Source organism: Podarcis pityusensis, assembly GCF_964106645.2.
Source record: "Podarcis pityusensis genome assembly, chromosome: 3".
In the NCBI taxonomy this organism is placed as follows: domain Eukaryota; kingdom Metazoa; phylum Chordata; class Lepidosauria; order Squamata; family Lacertidae; genus Podarcis; species Podarcis pityusensis.
The window spans coordinates 63267981-63285009 of NC_138026.1; the positions used below are offsets into that span (position 1 = coordinate 63267981).

General features: G+C 42.3%; 1 protein-coding gene across 1 annotated transcript in view; it reads left to right on the forward strand.

The window, feature by feature from the left end:
- Positions 1-4339: 4339 nt before the first annotated feature.
- The window catches only part of PHACTR2 (phosphatase and actin regulator 2), an 88825-nt gene continuing 76135 nt past the window's right edge, over positions 4340-17029 (forward strand). The window contains exon 1 of the mRNA XM_080998566.1: positions 4340-4523. Within this exon, the coding sequence (XP_080854692.1) occupies positions 4355-4523 (169 nt within the window). The 5' untranslated portion in view covers positions 4340-4354. The remainder of the gene's footprint in view (positions 4524-17029) is intronic.

Sequence of the window (17029 nt, forward strand, 5' to 3'; positions counted from 1 at the left end):
TTTTTCTGAATAGTCTATCTCAGTTCTGACCTATTTTCAGTTAAACATTTCCCACCTTTTTTTATAAAGGCTACTAAGTTCTTCTTTCCATGTATTATCAAGTGCCACCTGCTGTTACTTTTAATATAACTGTTAATCTTTAGCTTTTGTATATATTTGAGGCTCTCTCTTTGACATTCAGATATCGTAACTCAAGATTTCACATGCCTGAAGTCCTCATTTTTTTGCAAATCTTTCATATAAAGGCAGCATGCTCCTAAAAATATTATATCCCTTTTACAAATGCTATGTAGCTTAAATGTTTTATCTCCCAAGTGTAGAAACAGGAGCATTACTCACTACTGGGTGTTCCACTGACACAAATGTTTTGAGTTTGCGCAAATGGAATATGTTCTACTAAAATAATTAGACTCCCATATTCTGCACTGGGATTGAAATAAAGTTCTACGCAATCACTAGAGGTGACAATCTGTGGTTCAGTCTCAGGACCCTGAGTATATGAGAATGGAGATTAGATTGTTAGCTTCACTATAGTGTTATAATATAACCTGATATCTAGCAGTACAAGGAGGAGCAGCTGGTGAGGAGGGACAGTAGCAGTCACCTGACCTCCTGGCAACAGAGTCAATGCTACTTACTAGGAGGAAGAGTGGGAAGGGCAAGGAAGCAGGGAGGTCAGTGCTGCTCAGGCAAATTGCTGCAGGCTCTGCTGATCCACCTGGACAACACCAGCCTCCCCAACTCATTGCCCCTCCCAGTAAGTGGCAGTGACTTCGCTGCCTTCTGGGAGGCCAAGTGTGTTGTGGTCTTCCTCCTCACCAATTGCTCTGGAGTACTAATGAAATTGACTGGGCATGCTGTCTGCGGCTGATAGGATGTGTAGTCTAAAACACCTGGTGGGCACCAGGTTGGCAAAGGTTGAAGTAAACCATAATAAATGTCCAAAACCAAGAAGACAAAAAATAAATGTTCGAAAGACTTCTAATTTTGCATTCTAACTTAAACAGTTCAGCTGTGTTATTGCCACTGCATAGACAAGGATGCTAGTGTGTAAACAATAATTTAGTGAAACATATCCTGATTGTACTCTTATACTACAGTGTTTTCATCCACTAAACTTTAAAGAAATCAAACTTTCCACAGATGTTTCAACATGAGGACTATGTGTGTGGAGCAGGTTGGTTCTGTTCCATAACTGGAGCAGTTTCTTACATGTTACAGGTCACAAAGACAATCACATAAATTATATAAGCACACATTTAAAAAGAAATGCTAGGCCTAATCTTGGGATGCACCAGATTTAATGAGTTTCAGTTTCAAGGCTGCATGTTTTCTATAGCAGGGCAAGCAACAGCTGGTGGGAAGGCCAGTTTAGACTTGGAAGACACGGTATGAGTTGAAACAGAGTTAATTCCCACCTCAACCCTGGCAATTCTGGCAGCTGCTTTTAAAAGAAAGCAGAGTGGTCATGGGTCTCTTCTATTTAATTGGTGCTAAATGAACCATTTGTGAACCTATGGGCTTAGCTTAACCAGGGGTAGCTATAACCTACAGTCTGGGGGGAAATGCTACTGTCCCCAAAACTAAGCTATTTATTCCAGAATCCTGAATATCACTTAAAAGCTGTCAGACTCATTGCCACACTGAACTTTAAATGCCTTCATAGAACAATAAACATAAGTCTACCTGTGAACATTCTGCCAATAAAGAGTGGAAAATAAATGAAGAAAGGAAGAGAAAAATGCAGGAGGGGGACAGAGAAATACTGCATACGGTAACTGCTGATTCGGGGAATGGATATAAGAGCACTTCCATGCAATTTTAATGAAACTATTGATTGGTTTTATGTTTGCTGCCTAGAGACTATGGTGCCCAATACATTAGTAATACATAAAAGAGACATTATAATGTCATATGAATATGCCAGTAGGACTGTTTATAATATTATGCTTTTGTTGCAGGCAGAACCAGTAGCAAAGTCAGAACACTGATGAATCTGTCATTTACTTTTGCTATGGAAGATACTGCATATCAACTCTGCACAGAGGTTGACATTTGGATTACAGCTGGAATAGTTATTTGTAAACCTACAAATAGTTGAAACAATGTAGTATCTTTCATTACAAAAATTTCCCAAAAAATCATGCTAGGGAAAGGATAATAAGAAGGTGGAAAGTTTTCTTTTCTTTGCAAGTGTAGACAGAAATGTATTTTTGTCTAATGTAATTGCAAAAACCTATTTTCTATTGGAATGTATTTGGTGTAGGAAAAGAACATAAGATTTATTCTTCAATATTACCTTAATGTTTGCCTTTAGTAATTATTTTAGCATTGCTGTTTGCCTATTGTATTATTATGCTTAGCTGCCTTGAAATGTGTGGTATAAATCTGTGAAATAAAATAAATAATTCCTAGGTAGATTTTTGAAAAAGGAAATTCTATTGGCATCAATAGAGTACACTTCCAAGTAAATGTTATGGGCTATTTTCAGAATCCAGTCCTGTGTTCTGTCCTTTGCTTTAGGGCAATGGGGAATTCACTGTGTGCCACAGGGACGTTGGTCATGGACTAGGGTAAGCCCCCCTGCCCTGTTTCTGAGCATGACAGAGCAAGTCCACAGCTCTTAATAGGAATAGCTGGGACCTGGAAGATATAGCAAAGGGCTTTTTGAGAGCAAACAGCCTGAATGCTCAAACTCTGTATGGATAGAATCAGGCAGCCTGTTTCTAGGAGTTCACAGGAAGCACACTATATTTATATCCAGTTAGGTATAGTGACTGCATCTGACAATGTAATGAGATCCTCTCTCTTCCTGTATGTGGTGCAATCCAGTACATTGTTAGGGACAGAATCATCAGGGGTTAACTTTGGTCTTTCAAATTTCAGTGGTGCCCTGTGCAAGGCCAACATTTGGCACCCCCTCCCCAATTCACTATGTCATAGATGCTGTGCCCAGCAGCGCCCCCTAGGCTCAGCATGCAATACAGCAGAACTGGTCACACTGCCCTAAATCCACCTCTGGAATCATAGATCTGGAAGGGACCTCAGAAGACATGTAGTCCATCCCTTTGCTCAGTGCAGGATCTGCAATGCAGGATGCAACAGCAGCATCCTTGGCAGGTGACCATGAGGTATGTGCAACTGTGCGCTGAATTAGAGCATGAAATATGTCTCAGTTTTTAAAACGGCAGACCAATATTCACTGGGAAACCATACCTGTTTACTTAACTGTTTAGCAATTTTCTTGTTCCACTCTTCAACCACAAACGATTTCCACAGCTGTTCACAATAAAAACAGTCATTAAAATACCATTTAAAATCTGATACGTAACATTTTTTTAAAAACACACACACCTGAAAGACATATCTGTGTTAAAACAGAATAAAGCATCTATTGAAACTAGTATCTAAAGCACCAGGGCAATTGAAGCAGCCTTCACTTGGTGCCAAAAGGGCCTCAGAGTTGATACCAGATAAGCCTTCCTTGAGAGACTCTAAAAAGACAGGGCACAGCTACCCAAAAAAGGATTTGGACAACAACTATCTCATCTGGGAGTGCAGCGCCCCCAACACACATAATCTCATCATCAAGTTCAGCTGAGGCTTCCCAGTATATGTACATGTTGCATAATGTACATGTGTGTGATATCATGTACAGAACACTCTTAACACGTGGGTTGCCCTTTCCTTCTTTTGGAAGTGGTTTCAGCTTAGGAGGTTTATTGCATTTAAGGTTCAGACTTTTCCTAAGATGCCTTCCAACTCAATCTGGATTCATAACTAGAAAACACACACATTTCCTTTCAAAAAGCAAGCGACCATTTCCCAAGCAGTAAACTTCCTCGGTGTGCAAATGTCAACCGAGATGTGTGGTGAGCTTGCCACCCCGGGCAGTGCCCTACCAATGTGCAGCCCAGGAGGGAGCGGGAAATGCGCCCTCCTCTCCCCGTTTTTGACAGGCCACTCTCCGGGGGAGGCTGCCGCTTTATCAGGTGGCTCCTGGTCGTCCACGCCCTGCGAGGTAAGCCTTTGCCAAACGGCCGCTTGCCTTGGTTCCTGCAGAGCCAGTGGCCCTGACAAAAGCCAGGCGGCGGGCGAGCAGGACCAGCCCCTGCGGAGCCAGCACAAACTGGCTGTGAGGAGAACCGAGAGTCGGTGGGCGGGTCCTTCCTGTCAAAACTTTTTCGCTCGCCTTTCGCCACCTCAGGCAGGGCTTGGTCGCGCTGTGGCTGCGTTGACTTCGAAGGCGCCACACCTACGGCGGAAGAAGGCGCCGTTTCCTCTCAGAGACCACTTGAGGGAGAGAGAGAAAAGAAGTGGCGGGCAGGCGAGCTCGTCCCTTCTCGTCGCGGAGATGGAGGAGAAGAAGGCGAGCCCTCCCCGGGCAGATGCGCCTGCTCCCTCGTCCCGCTGGTGGATGCTCCCCGGCGAGAGCGGCCCCAGGGGCCGCGCCCAGAGCGACGTCTCCTCTTTCTGCACGCTGCGAAAGAGCCACCTGCAGCGGGGCGCGCTCTCCGGCTCAGGTAAGGGAGCGGGGCCGCCAAGAGCTGCCACCTTCATCCCACCTACCTACCCACCCCACCCTCTTTCTCGGCAGCCGGGGGGCTTGCGCCTTTAACAGGCAGGGATTCTGCAGGAGAAGCTTCCCCAGCCCACTGCAGCTGCTTTGCGAAGTGGCTTGCTGGGAAAGCTTCACCTGCTGAATGCCAAGTCGGTCACCAAGCCTAGATCCAGGATCCAGGATCAGGTTGCATTGGAGTTCTCTCCAAGCAACTTTTTTTGCCTGTGTGAGTAAGATAAGCGTATATGTGAGAATTTAAAATGTTCTGCTGGATATGTGCAGTATCGTATAAGGTTATGGAGGGATTTTCTGTTGTTGTTTTTTTTCATATATGAGTCCCACTTCATACCTCCCTTTCCTGTAGGAAAGCTTAGCCTTTGATAGTTGCATGGCAGGCAGGAATTCAAGAAGCACCATGTCACTGTGGTTGAGAGGTAGTTGTGGGAAAGAGATTCTCCCATTGAACTTCTGCCTGTCACAAGGCAGCTGCCAGCATGATGTTAGGTCTAGAGAGGTAATCCTCATGGGATCTAGAGAGGTAAGCCTCATAAGATAAGATAAGATAAGATAAGATAAATTTATTGTCATTGTCCGTATATACACAGTATACACAACAACGAAAATCAAACACCCACCCAAAGACCGGGTCCACATACACATTTGCACGTATCTCCAACACTCTCATCCTATTCAGACATAATCTATAAAAACATATCATACTCCAGAATGTAACATAACCTATTAAAAGCATAACATAACCTAAAAACCTGTCTCATTCCTTCCTACTCCCTGCTTGCTATTTCTTGCAACTGGCCCTGAGATCATTATTTAGTGCAATCAGAGCTCTTGGATAGAAACTATTCAGAAGGCGTGTGGTTCGTGTTTTCATTGTCCTATATCTTCTGCCCGAAGGCAACAGTTCAAAGAAGTTGTGAGCGGGATGGGTGGGATCTCTCAGGATATTGTGTGACTTCCTCAAAGTGCGAGACGTGAAGATCTCATCCAGGGTTGGTAGTTGGAGCCCAATAACATTCTGGGCAATTTTAATTATTCTCTGTAAAGCTTTTTTATCCGTTTCAGAGCTGCTCCCATACCACGATAATATACTATAGGTTAAGACACTCTCGATGGTACTGTGATAATAGGACAGAAGTAGGTGCTGAGATAGATTCAGTCCCCTGAGCATTCTCAGGAAATACAACCTCCCCTGCACCTTCCTCACAACCATATTAATATTTGCAGTCCATGAGAGGTCCTCAGAGATGTAAATGCCCAGGTATTTAAAACTACCAACCCTCTCCACCTCCTCGCCATTTATGTGCAATGGTAAAAATAATACCGGTCTTCGGAGTGCCGAGCCGCTGCAAGTGCTTGCGCCGCCATCTTGACCCATGGGATCTACAGTGTTACCCTTCTGGTAGGATGTCAAGATTCCTTAACTCAAACTTGGCCTTGAGCCTACTGACCTCCCTGTTAATTTAAAACTAGAGTAGTTCCAGCATGCTTTTGTAGATGAACTGATATTTGGCTGGTGATAATGAGCATGAAGAATCACAGTAGTGGTTGTTCCAGACTAGCACTGAGAGTGATGTTGTCATCGTCTCTGGCTTGGCTTGGTTTACATCTCAGTCCTTTGGCAAGTGATGGGTTCTCTCTGGTAGTTAGTATGCCACATTCTTTGACCATTAAAGAAACTGACATGACAAACACTTACTTTCTTCTTAGTAAAATGGTCATAATAGCAGTCTACTTCAAAAGACTTTCTAGATCAGAGCTGTGGCCTTCCAGCCATTGCTGGACTCCCAACTCTTATCACGTGATACCATTTGCCATGCTGAGCTGGGGCTGATGTGAGCTGAAGTCCAACAATATCTAAAGATCTACAGATTTCCCAGCCCTGCTCCGTACTAAGGTTGTACAGCACTTTGTTACATTAGGAGAACTAAATATTATTATGTTATATAGTACTTTTAATGTACAGAGAAAGCACTGGAACTTGAGGCTTTGGGAGGGATAGCCAGCTCATGAGGCAAGGTGAGGCAACTGCCTTAGGTGGTAGGGTCTACAGGTGTAGTGCATGGTAGTCTTCTCACACATAAAAAAATTTCTATATGTTGTAAGTCAGTTTGTCAAGCAAAGGGTTGTTTTCAGTAATTTTTGGATCTAGCATGTGGTCACCGTGAGGGACTTAGGCCATCGTGTGGGGCCTAGCAGGTGCTCAACCATTCCAACAGCCAACACTTGATTTGATCATGGGTTTGCCATGGATTATCCATGATGAATACTGCTGCTTGACCTTTTGAGAAAATACCTGTTTCAAATCTGCTGCATGCCTATTCCATTTGGCACAACAAATGAGTTCTGTGTCAACATTTCCCAAAGTTTGAACTTCAACCCTCTGTTCAACCAGAGCTTTTTTCAGGGGGAACTCACAGAAACACAGTTTTGGCACCTCTCAGGTGGGTGCCATTGCCATTCTAAGAGAATGAGGGAAGTGTTCATGGTGAGCTCTGGCACCTCTTTTTCTAGAAAAAAATAGCACTGTGTTCAACCATTTTATGATTTTCAACCCTATCTTCAGTTGTAAGGCTTGAAAACTTCCAACATGGCCTGGGCTTTGGGCTGTTAGTCATAAGAACATAGTCATAAGAACAAGCATCTCTCATGTAGCAAGCATTTGGGTAAAAGGCTAGGAAGTATAGACCATACTCGCAATTTTAAAAAATGGTTAATAGCAGTCTTAGGGCCATACCCATATCAGTGCTGGGAGAAGTTAATCCTTCTCTCTTGTGCCATTTTCCCATGTCTTTGCATCTGCTATTTTTCATGCAAGTGCAAGCGTATGGGTGCAATAGGGAGTTAAGCAAACTGCTTTATCCACTACTACAGCCTCAGTCTGATTCCCCTGCCCCATAGCTATTCACACACCCCTCTTTTTTTAAAAAGGAGATAGTGTCTGTAGTTCTCTCACATAACATAAAATTTTGCCCTCAGCGTAAGCTTTTGAAAGGACTGGTTTTCATACCTGGATTCTCAGAGCATGGGCATCAGCTTGAGAAATAACAGACTGTATTTGGTTACTGCACTGTCTAAAAGCTTTTTGAATAGTAAGGAGGTGCAGTATGTTGTTGTTTCCAGGTTTGTCGATTTACATCAAGACTTGACTGAAGAGCATTGCTTGGAGGGCTTGCATTGTTCAAGGCTCAGACAATCTCTATATAGGGAATACACTTTGCACTTGACATATTTCAGGACCTGAATGAATCTGCATATTGTTTATATAACATCTATAGTCTGTTCCAGGAGCACGGGTTTAATTCAGAATTGTAGGGGACCTTCATTTTCTCACAGACTTTGAGGGCCTTTAAGTTCACCCAAATATTGATGAATTTGAAGTATGCCCTTTCTCCTACAGACCCCAGGGTGGCTAACAGCATCTTAACAAACAACAGAATTAAAAACATAAACTAAAACCTACTGTAGCAGCAGCAGCAGCAAGAACAGAACAATCAAAGATACAATTCAGTAATATAGTTTCCAATTGTCACTCTTAATATGCCCCAGGCTTGCAAAAATAAACAGGGTTTAAGTTGACACCTGAACAAAAGAAGCTGAGGGACAGCTGGATCAGCAGAGAAAGAGAGTTCAGTAGGCAGGGGACTATCAGAGCAAAATATGGCAGATCTCCAGGCTATGTTCTCTGGGCTTCTGCTGCAGAACTCAAAACTTGTATTCCTGGTACTGTTGAAAGGTGATCCTTCAATTTATGCAGAGATTAATGGTGTTGATATTTATTGAGGCTGGAACCAGATATTCTAGGCTATCTGTTACTTTTTTCCTGTGCTAGTCTTTCATGAAGTATTGAAGTTCCCATAAACTAATTCTATGAAGGGCTATTGTGGATAATAGCTCTGCAACACGGAGACTTATTCTGGACTGGAATTGGGGAACTGAATACTTGAGGGCCAAGGGCCTGTAGTTTCAAACAGAATGTTTGGTTCAAAAGCACGGGAATGAGAGGGCGGTCCTTGCTGTTCTAATTATTAGACAGCATTTTATGGACCTATTTGAACTACTTTGTGAGAGAAATGTGATCTGCTTTGCAACTTGACATTAAAGTGTTGGGGAAATTTATGTGAATGTACCCATACATTATCTATATTGGTATACATTGCAAAAGTGGAGAACCTGTGGCACACCAGATGTTTTTGGCCTGTAAGTCCCATTGGCCCCAGCCAGCATGGCCAGTGGTCATGGATGATAAAAGTTATAGCACAGTGGCAGCCGGAGAGGCAGAAATTCCCCATCGCTGATACTGAAAACATCAATTGCTACAGGAAGAAGTTAATGAGAATATTCTAGTTAGAGACACTGTCCTTTCTAAAAAGCAGTTTTGGCAATGGTCCACAAAATCCATCTATCTGTTATTCCATACAATCCACCTATCTCTAAACAGATTATTGTTTAATATGCTGATAGTTACAATTTCCTGCCATCTCTTTTGTTCAGTTCTTTTAAGCTATAGACCTTATGAAGCAAGCTAGCCTGCTTTGTGGTTTGCTTTATATTGATGTTGTCTGTATTGTCTCCGGTGCAAAAAGGTAAAGGAAGACAGAAATATTATGCATACATTCATTAGAACAAGTTCCAGACTGAAAGCAATGGGACTTCCCTGCAAAAACAGGACTAAAGCTGGCTGGGGCTGAGAGGAGTCATAGTCCAGCAACATCTAGAGGGGAAATAAATAAATTAGCTGTGGCTTATTCACTGACTTTCAACCTTGGGATGCCTATTTAAGGACTGGTGCCACAGTCCCTTCTCCCAAGGCCCTGCGGCACCCTGAATACTGTCTAAACAAGGATAAGAGAGATGGGGGAGGCCAGCAAATTCATCAGCATGTCTCTACCTGGGAACCCTGTTGACCTTGAGCTCTGTGACTTTTCTTCAGGGCCGCGAAGCTGTAGCTTATTGCCACTCCCTCTTTCTTTTGAGTTTGTTTGTTTTTTGCTAAGTTGCTACTGTGGGCATAGAAGCCAACTCCTAGGGGCCAAGGTCTCTTCCGCTCCCCCAATAAAATATTTGAGGAGGCCAGGCCCCCCAAAGTTGATGGGAATTGCCATTCAAATGGTGTTTGTGTGTCGGGGGTCATGATACCCAAGGTTTGCTGTAGCTTACTCCAATTTATTCTTGTAACACTGCACCATGGTTTAGTGATATGTTTGTCCTGGGCCTTATTCAAATGCCCCACCTTCATAAGTTTATAATAATCAGGGTGCCTTGAACTATGTGTGCACCAAATTTCAGCTTTCTAGGTTATGATAACCCTGATAATTTTCATACTCCTATGAGATCCATCAACACCAAGAAGCTTCATCTACATGATTTCTATAAATGCATGCATCTTTGTGTGTTAAACAATATTCTATGCAAACTGAAGAGAAGGAAAATCTGTCATTGAACTTTTCCCTGTCTCTTGATAGATGCAATTTTCTAATAGATACCCAGATTGTGTTTGTAATTTCCTGTTTCTGACAGAAATAGAGAAATGCAGGAAGCATTGCTTTCAAAACATATGCCAATATTCGCTCTTGGGTTTTAATCTCCACTATCTTGGGGATTTTATTTATTTGTCAGGGCTGTAATTCACTGTCATATGCCAAGGTGGTGTTAATATTTCACTTTAACATCTAACTTAGATTCCAGAGCAGCTAACAAGGAAACAGAGTGAGATAATGAAAAGTTTACAACTGAGAATTATTTATTGTCTCCATGGCAGCAATAAGGTTGTCTAAATGCCCACCTGCCCAAAACAATAAGCAGTGATACAGTGCATCTTATTGTCATGGTTGGACCACCAGCTGGTGAAGTTTGGATTGATGGTAGCAATACCTCCCCACAAGGGTTGTGGACCCATTTGGATGGTCCACCCTCAGTGCCTGATGGATTCCAGAATGCAGAGATGAATGACAATCCTGTTGAAGCTCTGGTCATGTCCAAGTCCTGATCGGGGTGGAATTCAATGTTAAGCGCTTACAAACATTCCATCTGCGTGAGCATATCAGCTTGCCAGACAGAATGACACCCACCCACCCCGGTCCTCTTCACCCACACACTGTGCTTGTGGTGCTCCCAACACCCCCACTCCCCACAGCCTTTTTTTATTCTGCAAAATGCTTCATATTTTTCAGTTATAATAAATCTAGTTTTGGTCACAAGCTTATATTTCAATATAAGACTGTAAAAGCTGTCACGTATTTCCTGCCATGAGATAAATAGTGGTTTTATGAATCTAATGCTGAACTTGCTTGTTATGTTGAATGTTTCTGTACAGCTACATAGGAAAGCTGCTATGCAGAGTTGACTCACTAGATGGGGTGATTGCCATACTGATAAGCAAATGTTATTCTCCATAATATCAAATGCCTGTTTAAAAGTCTTTAATTTCTCTGGAGGAGAAGTGCTTTCTAACCAAAGTGTATATTTCTAAAATAGGTGATACAACACCAATTTTAAGTGCATCCAAATGTAGGCTACAAAATGACTTGCAGCTTGTAATATTTAGGCCGCACTTTTGTGTGTTCTTGACAGTAAGTCCCATTGAACTTAATGGTGGTATTACTTCTTAGGATCAAAATAAAAAAATTCCTTCCAGTAGCACCTTAGAGACCAACTAAGTTTGTTATTGGTATGAGCTTTTGTGTGCATGCACACTTCTTCTTTGGTTGAACTGAAAGTGGTCATGTGTAGATGAACATGCACGAAAGAGCATGCAGGAAAACTGGCTCTGTGCAACCCACAAGTGTATCAACAATCTGGTGTGTACACAACTCAAGCTTCTTAACAAGTACTTGTCTAATTCATTTGCAGAATCAGAGGTGAAGAGATGACCCATGTATAATGGGTGGGGGTGCAGAAAAAGTTGCTGAGGGAAAACTCCATGCCCCCTGGGTGTCTGTGTCACCATTTTTGGTGACTTGCTGGGGAGGATAAGTGCTCACCCTCCATGTCTGCCCTATGATGTGGGGATGGTTGAATGTCTGGGAGACATCCCAGGGATGCTGCTGAAACTGCTGTCACCTTTGGGACTTTGGTATAGTGACAAGTGTCTTTAGCCCTGTGGGAACCAGTCACTGAGAGGGAACACCTTCTATTGCAACTCTGCTCCTGTTTGAAATATCAGATGATTTCTAAGTGCTGGGCTTTCAGCTCTCTTACTAGAGGAAACCATGTTGAATATAGCTCCAGAGAGGAAGAAAATGAAGGACAGAAAAGTTAAGATAAAAGTTTTGCTGAGTCCTTGACACCCTTCACACCAGAGCTAGGCAGGACTAGTGCTGGTAGGAGCCTCTCTCCCACACAGGAAGGTTATAAAGCTTTAAGTGTTGACCATACCCTTTGGAGTGGGTGGGAAGAGATCCCAGTTTAGGATGATCTCCATTGCTGTAGGAGAATGTCTGCCCACAAGTGGCCACCACACATTGAATTCATATATTGAAGGAAGGCTGTACTGGTCATAGGAAGTCAGAACATTGGTCTATCTAGCTTAGTATTATCTACGCTAATTGTCAGTGACTTAAGAATTAATAATTAAGAATTTTCCAGCCTAGCTGATGATGCCAAGGATTAAACCTTTTGCATACAAAACACAATAAATGCTGAGCTACCACTCCTTTATTTATCTGGACTAGTGAAATATGATACCCATTGCTGCGATTTGTGTAGAAAATGTCAATAAAAAAATAAATAAAATGGTGGCATTGGCTGTAAAATCCAATTTTCTATTAATATTGCTTCAAAAGAGCACACATGTACAAAATAAGTTTCTAGCCATTTTGGTTGTGAAGATATGTTTGAAAGTGCGCGGGCAGTGACTGGTAAAATGTCAGCAGTTAGTGCATAGACGCCACTGAGCATTATCACTTGCTATTATGCTTGTCAATGCTGCACTTGTTTTGAAGCCATTAAAAACTGATTGCCTGAATATGTAGGCTGCAGAATAAATTTGGTAGTAGTTCATTAACTCTAGCAGGCACATGGCTGCTTAGAAACCAAATCAAGGTTTCCAGGATCTTAGTCTGTGAGATCAGACAATGACCTCACTGCCTACAGAGCTAGTGATTCACAGACTGTAAACACTGATGTCATCCTACCAGTCCTTAACTATTATCATGTAGAGTTATTGGCTCAAAAACATACCAAATGAATTAAATATGCATATATTAGGATGGCACATGTTTAGAAATGCGTATGTTGATATAAAATATTATTTAAATATGTATTTTTATGCAGATTAAAAATGTGCATATTAATAGAGAAATTGGACAGAGCTGACTCATGCATGAACACATGCGTAATTGACACAAACTGGAAATAGACTGATACATCTATCCCTAGATGAATATATGCAAGATTGTTTTGCCACAAGTTTTCTGTTAACAGCATTAAGATTTTAGTGTTCTAGGGAGTTATATCTAAAGCTGTAATCCTGTGTGTATTTCCTTGATAGAGTGACATCTCTCATCCAAACACTGACTGACTCAAACCTCCTTACATTCAGCAGAGTTGCTGTATCAGGTAAAGGTAAAGGTAAAGGTAAAGGACCCCTGGTCGGTAAAGGAAAGGCAACTATGGGGTTGCGGCACTCATCTTGCTTTCAGGCCGAGGGAGCCGGCGTTTGTCCACAGACAGTTTTCTGGGACATGTGGCCAGCAAGACTAAACTGCTACTGGTGCACAGAGGACATTGACGAGTGCCAGAGCGCACAGAAACACCGTTTACCTTCCTGCCACTGCAGTACCTACAGTGGTACCTCTGGTTACGTACTTAATTCATTCTGGAGGCTGTTCTTAACCTGAAACTGTTCTCAACCTGAAGCACCACTTTAGCTAATGGGGCCTCCCGCCACCGCCGCGCAATTTCTGTTCTCATCTTGAAGCAAAGTTCTTAACCTGAGGTATTATTTCTGGGTTAGCGGATTTTGTAACCTGAAGTGTATGTAACCTGAAGCATATGTAACCCGAGGTACCACTGTATTTATCTACTTGCACTGGCATGCTTTTGAACTGCTACGTTGGCAGGAGCTGGGACAGAGCAATGGGAGCTCACCCCGTCGTGGGGATTTGAACCGCCGACCTTCCAATCAGCAAGCCCACGAGGCTCAGTGGTTTAGACCACAATGCCAGCTGTATCATGTACCTTCTGACCATGCCATGGGTGCTATATACATTTTTCTAATCCTGCTCTTTGTGAATGATTGTTTTTTCAGCTTTTTTCAGCTGAAACTTGCAGAAACCTCTTAGATGGGTTCCTGCACCTCTCAGGTGGATACCATTGCCATGCTAAGAGAACGAGGCATACATACATTGAGACTAAATGTTATTACCTAGTAATACGCATAGCTGTCAACCTTCCCTTTTTTGGTGGGAAATTCCCTTATTCCAGCGCCGTTTCCCGCTGCTTCCTGCTGCTATCCTGGATTGTTAGCTATCCTGTAGACTGTCCCCGGGACAGGTGAGGCTGCTGATCCCTTATTTTCGAGGCTCCCCAGGACAGGTGAGGCTGCTGATCCCTTATTTTCAAATCTGAAAGTTGACAGCTATGGTAATATGCTATGATCTTGGTCTGGTCCCCACTCTCCCATCTGTAGAGAGCATTTGTAGGGGATAGAGCATAAAAGAGCCGTTCTGGATCATATCAAAGGGCTATCTAATCCAGTTTCCTTTCCAGCTGTGGCATCTTTCAGGAGGACAGCTTTTGAGGATTGTGAGGGCTTGTAGAGATAGATTATCTGGGGTTTTCTGATTTCCCCACCCAAAAAATTCCTCTGATCATTTCAGAGTTCATCCTAAGTGAGCCTGGGAGATATGCCCATCTGTAGGAAAAGCTGCACCTTGTCTGTGGATCATCCCATTTCGCTGTCAAGCAGGATAGCCAAATTTGAAATTACAAAGAATAGTGATGATAAAATCTGATCAGCTTTGAACAGCCTCATGTCTTACAGCATTTTGCAACAGCTTCTATTAAGGTTCTTTCAATCTTTACAGACACAACTTTATAAGGATTTTATTTTTCATAAATCTTTCCAGAATTAAAAGAAATGTAAGAGAAATGTCCAAATGCAGCCGTTAAAAGATTTTTTTAATGCTTTCTAGCTGAAAAGGATTGCATTTTCCATGGGCTTTGCCCCATGACACACTATTACTCAGCACATCAGATTGATGGAGAATGAGTGACAGAAAGGCAGGGTGGGAGGGGGCTTCTTCTGTCATCATTTACTGAGGCATTTGCCTCTACCTATTTGGTTATTCAACTTCTGGCAAATTAAGAAGAAATGTTGCCAGAGGCTATTGTACAATAATGAACTCCCTTTCTTTGAATACTTGCCAAAACTTGAACATTTTATGAATTCTTGAAAGACCTTCCTATTTGACCTGTTTTTTTCTGCCTGAGGTTAGGATAACATTGGCAGAAAGTGATAGAAAGAGTTTAGTCTAGTTTTTCAACTGATTGAATATTGCTGACACTTGACTTTGATTCCTTGTCTTTTCCATATCTTTAAATTTTGATGCTTTTTTGCTGTTAATTACATTTACATAATGTTGATGAGAAAGAACAAAACTTCAAATAATTTGAGTAAAAAATAATTTGAGTAAAAATTTTGGATTAATGTTTACATTTTTTCACTAGCATTATAAGCTAGTGACAAGATCTATTCTGTATTCTTTTTAAATGCTTTATATAATCTTAAAATCATCTCGTATTGTCCCTCTTGGCATTTTCAGAAGCTGAGCCTTCCTTAGGTTTCTAATTTTGCTCCTTAGAGACATGTGTTGAAAAGTGTATCTTGGGTATAAATTAAATAAGTTGTATCACTCCCCCCCACCTCATTTGGTGCCTTAATATAAACTTGAGTGTTACAGTGATAATTACAGCATCTTCAATTGCACACCAAACAAGCACTTTAAGTGCAAGTGCTAATGTGATGCTATTGTGAAGAGGAAAGAAAAGTAATACAGTGGATTATTTTAAAGCCTGATTACTACCCTAGGAACACGTCATCCAAACAGCATTGATTTGTGTTCCTTGACAGGAATAGACAGCCTCCTGTGATATCCTGTGAAAGGGTGACCAGGTGAAAGAAAACGCACAATAAACTGGATGCTTTGTAACTTCTAGGGAGGTGGGAAAATGCCTCCAATTCTTCCATAATGTATATGGTTGCTCTGTGTTTTGCATCATTGCCAAGGGCTTCAAGTAATAATAGTACCTGAATTGCAGCTTGCTGTTGAGTTAATCACAATTTTGGAATACTTAACCGAGGCAGCAGTAGTCACGTAGTACTGCCTAACAGAGTGTTACCCCCTAATGGTACAATGACACAGTGCGCTATAGAAATGACTCAGAGGCCCGAGTGCCAGGTTTTGCATTGCCAACACTTATTCCTTCAGCAAATGAGGCTTCATTTTGTGGCCTCACCTGGCCATACTGTGTTGTGGGCTTTATTAAAGGAGTTGAAGCCTTTGGCAACCTCAATTATAACCTTCTTGAGCTGTAGATTTATGTACCTGTTTTTCTAGTTTTTTCATAAGTGTTTCCCCGCCCTCTCTCTCTGTAGAAAATTCACTGCAAATATCTTCTAAACTGCAGCATATTATTCAGTTGGCCTCTCAAATATGTATTTTGTTTGTTTATTACCTACTTTTCACCGTAAGATCCCAGGGTGGGTTACAACATTAAAAACAACATTAAATACAATTTATAACAACCCACAACCTTATAAAGTGATGAGGAAGTACAGCAGTACAGCAGTACAGCAGTACCATGTTTTTCTACCAAAGACCTACATTGGCTCCCAGTACATTTCCGAGCACAATTCAAAGTGTTGGTGCTGACCTTTAAAGCCCTAAACAGCCTCGGCCCAATATACCTGAAGGAGCGTCTCCACCCCCATCATTCAGCCCAGACACTGAGGTCCAGCTCTGAGGGCCTTCTGGCTGTTCCCTCACTGTGAGAAGTGAGGTCACAGGAAACCAGGCAGAGGGTCTTCTCAGTAGTGGCACCCACCTTGTGGAATGTCCTCCCATCAGATGTCAAGGAAATAAACAACTACAGTCATACCTCGGGTTACAGATGCTTCAGGTTGCACCTTTTCAGATTGCACACCGCGCCGAACCCGGAAGTACCGGAACAGGTTACTTCTGGGTTTTGGCACTCATGCATGCGCAGAAGCACTAAATTGCACTTTGCGCATGCACAGAAGTGCCAAATCACAACCGGTGCATGCACAAACGCAGCGCTGTGGGTTGCAAAAGCTGCGGGTTGCGAACGTGCCTCCCGCACGGATCACGTTCACAACCCGAGTGTCCACTGTATCTGACTTTTAGAAGACATCTGAAGGCAGCCCTGTTTAGGGAAGTTTTTAATGTTTGATATTTTATTGTGTTTTAATATTCTGTTGGGAGTCGCCCA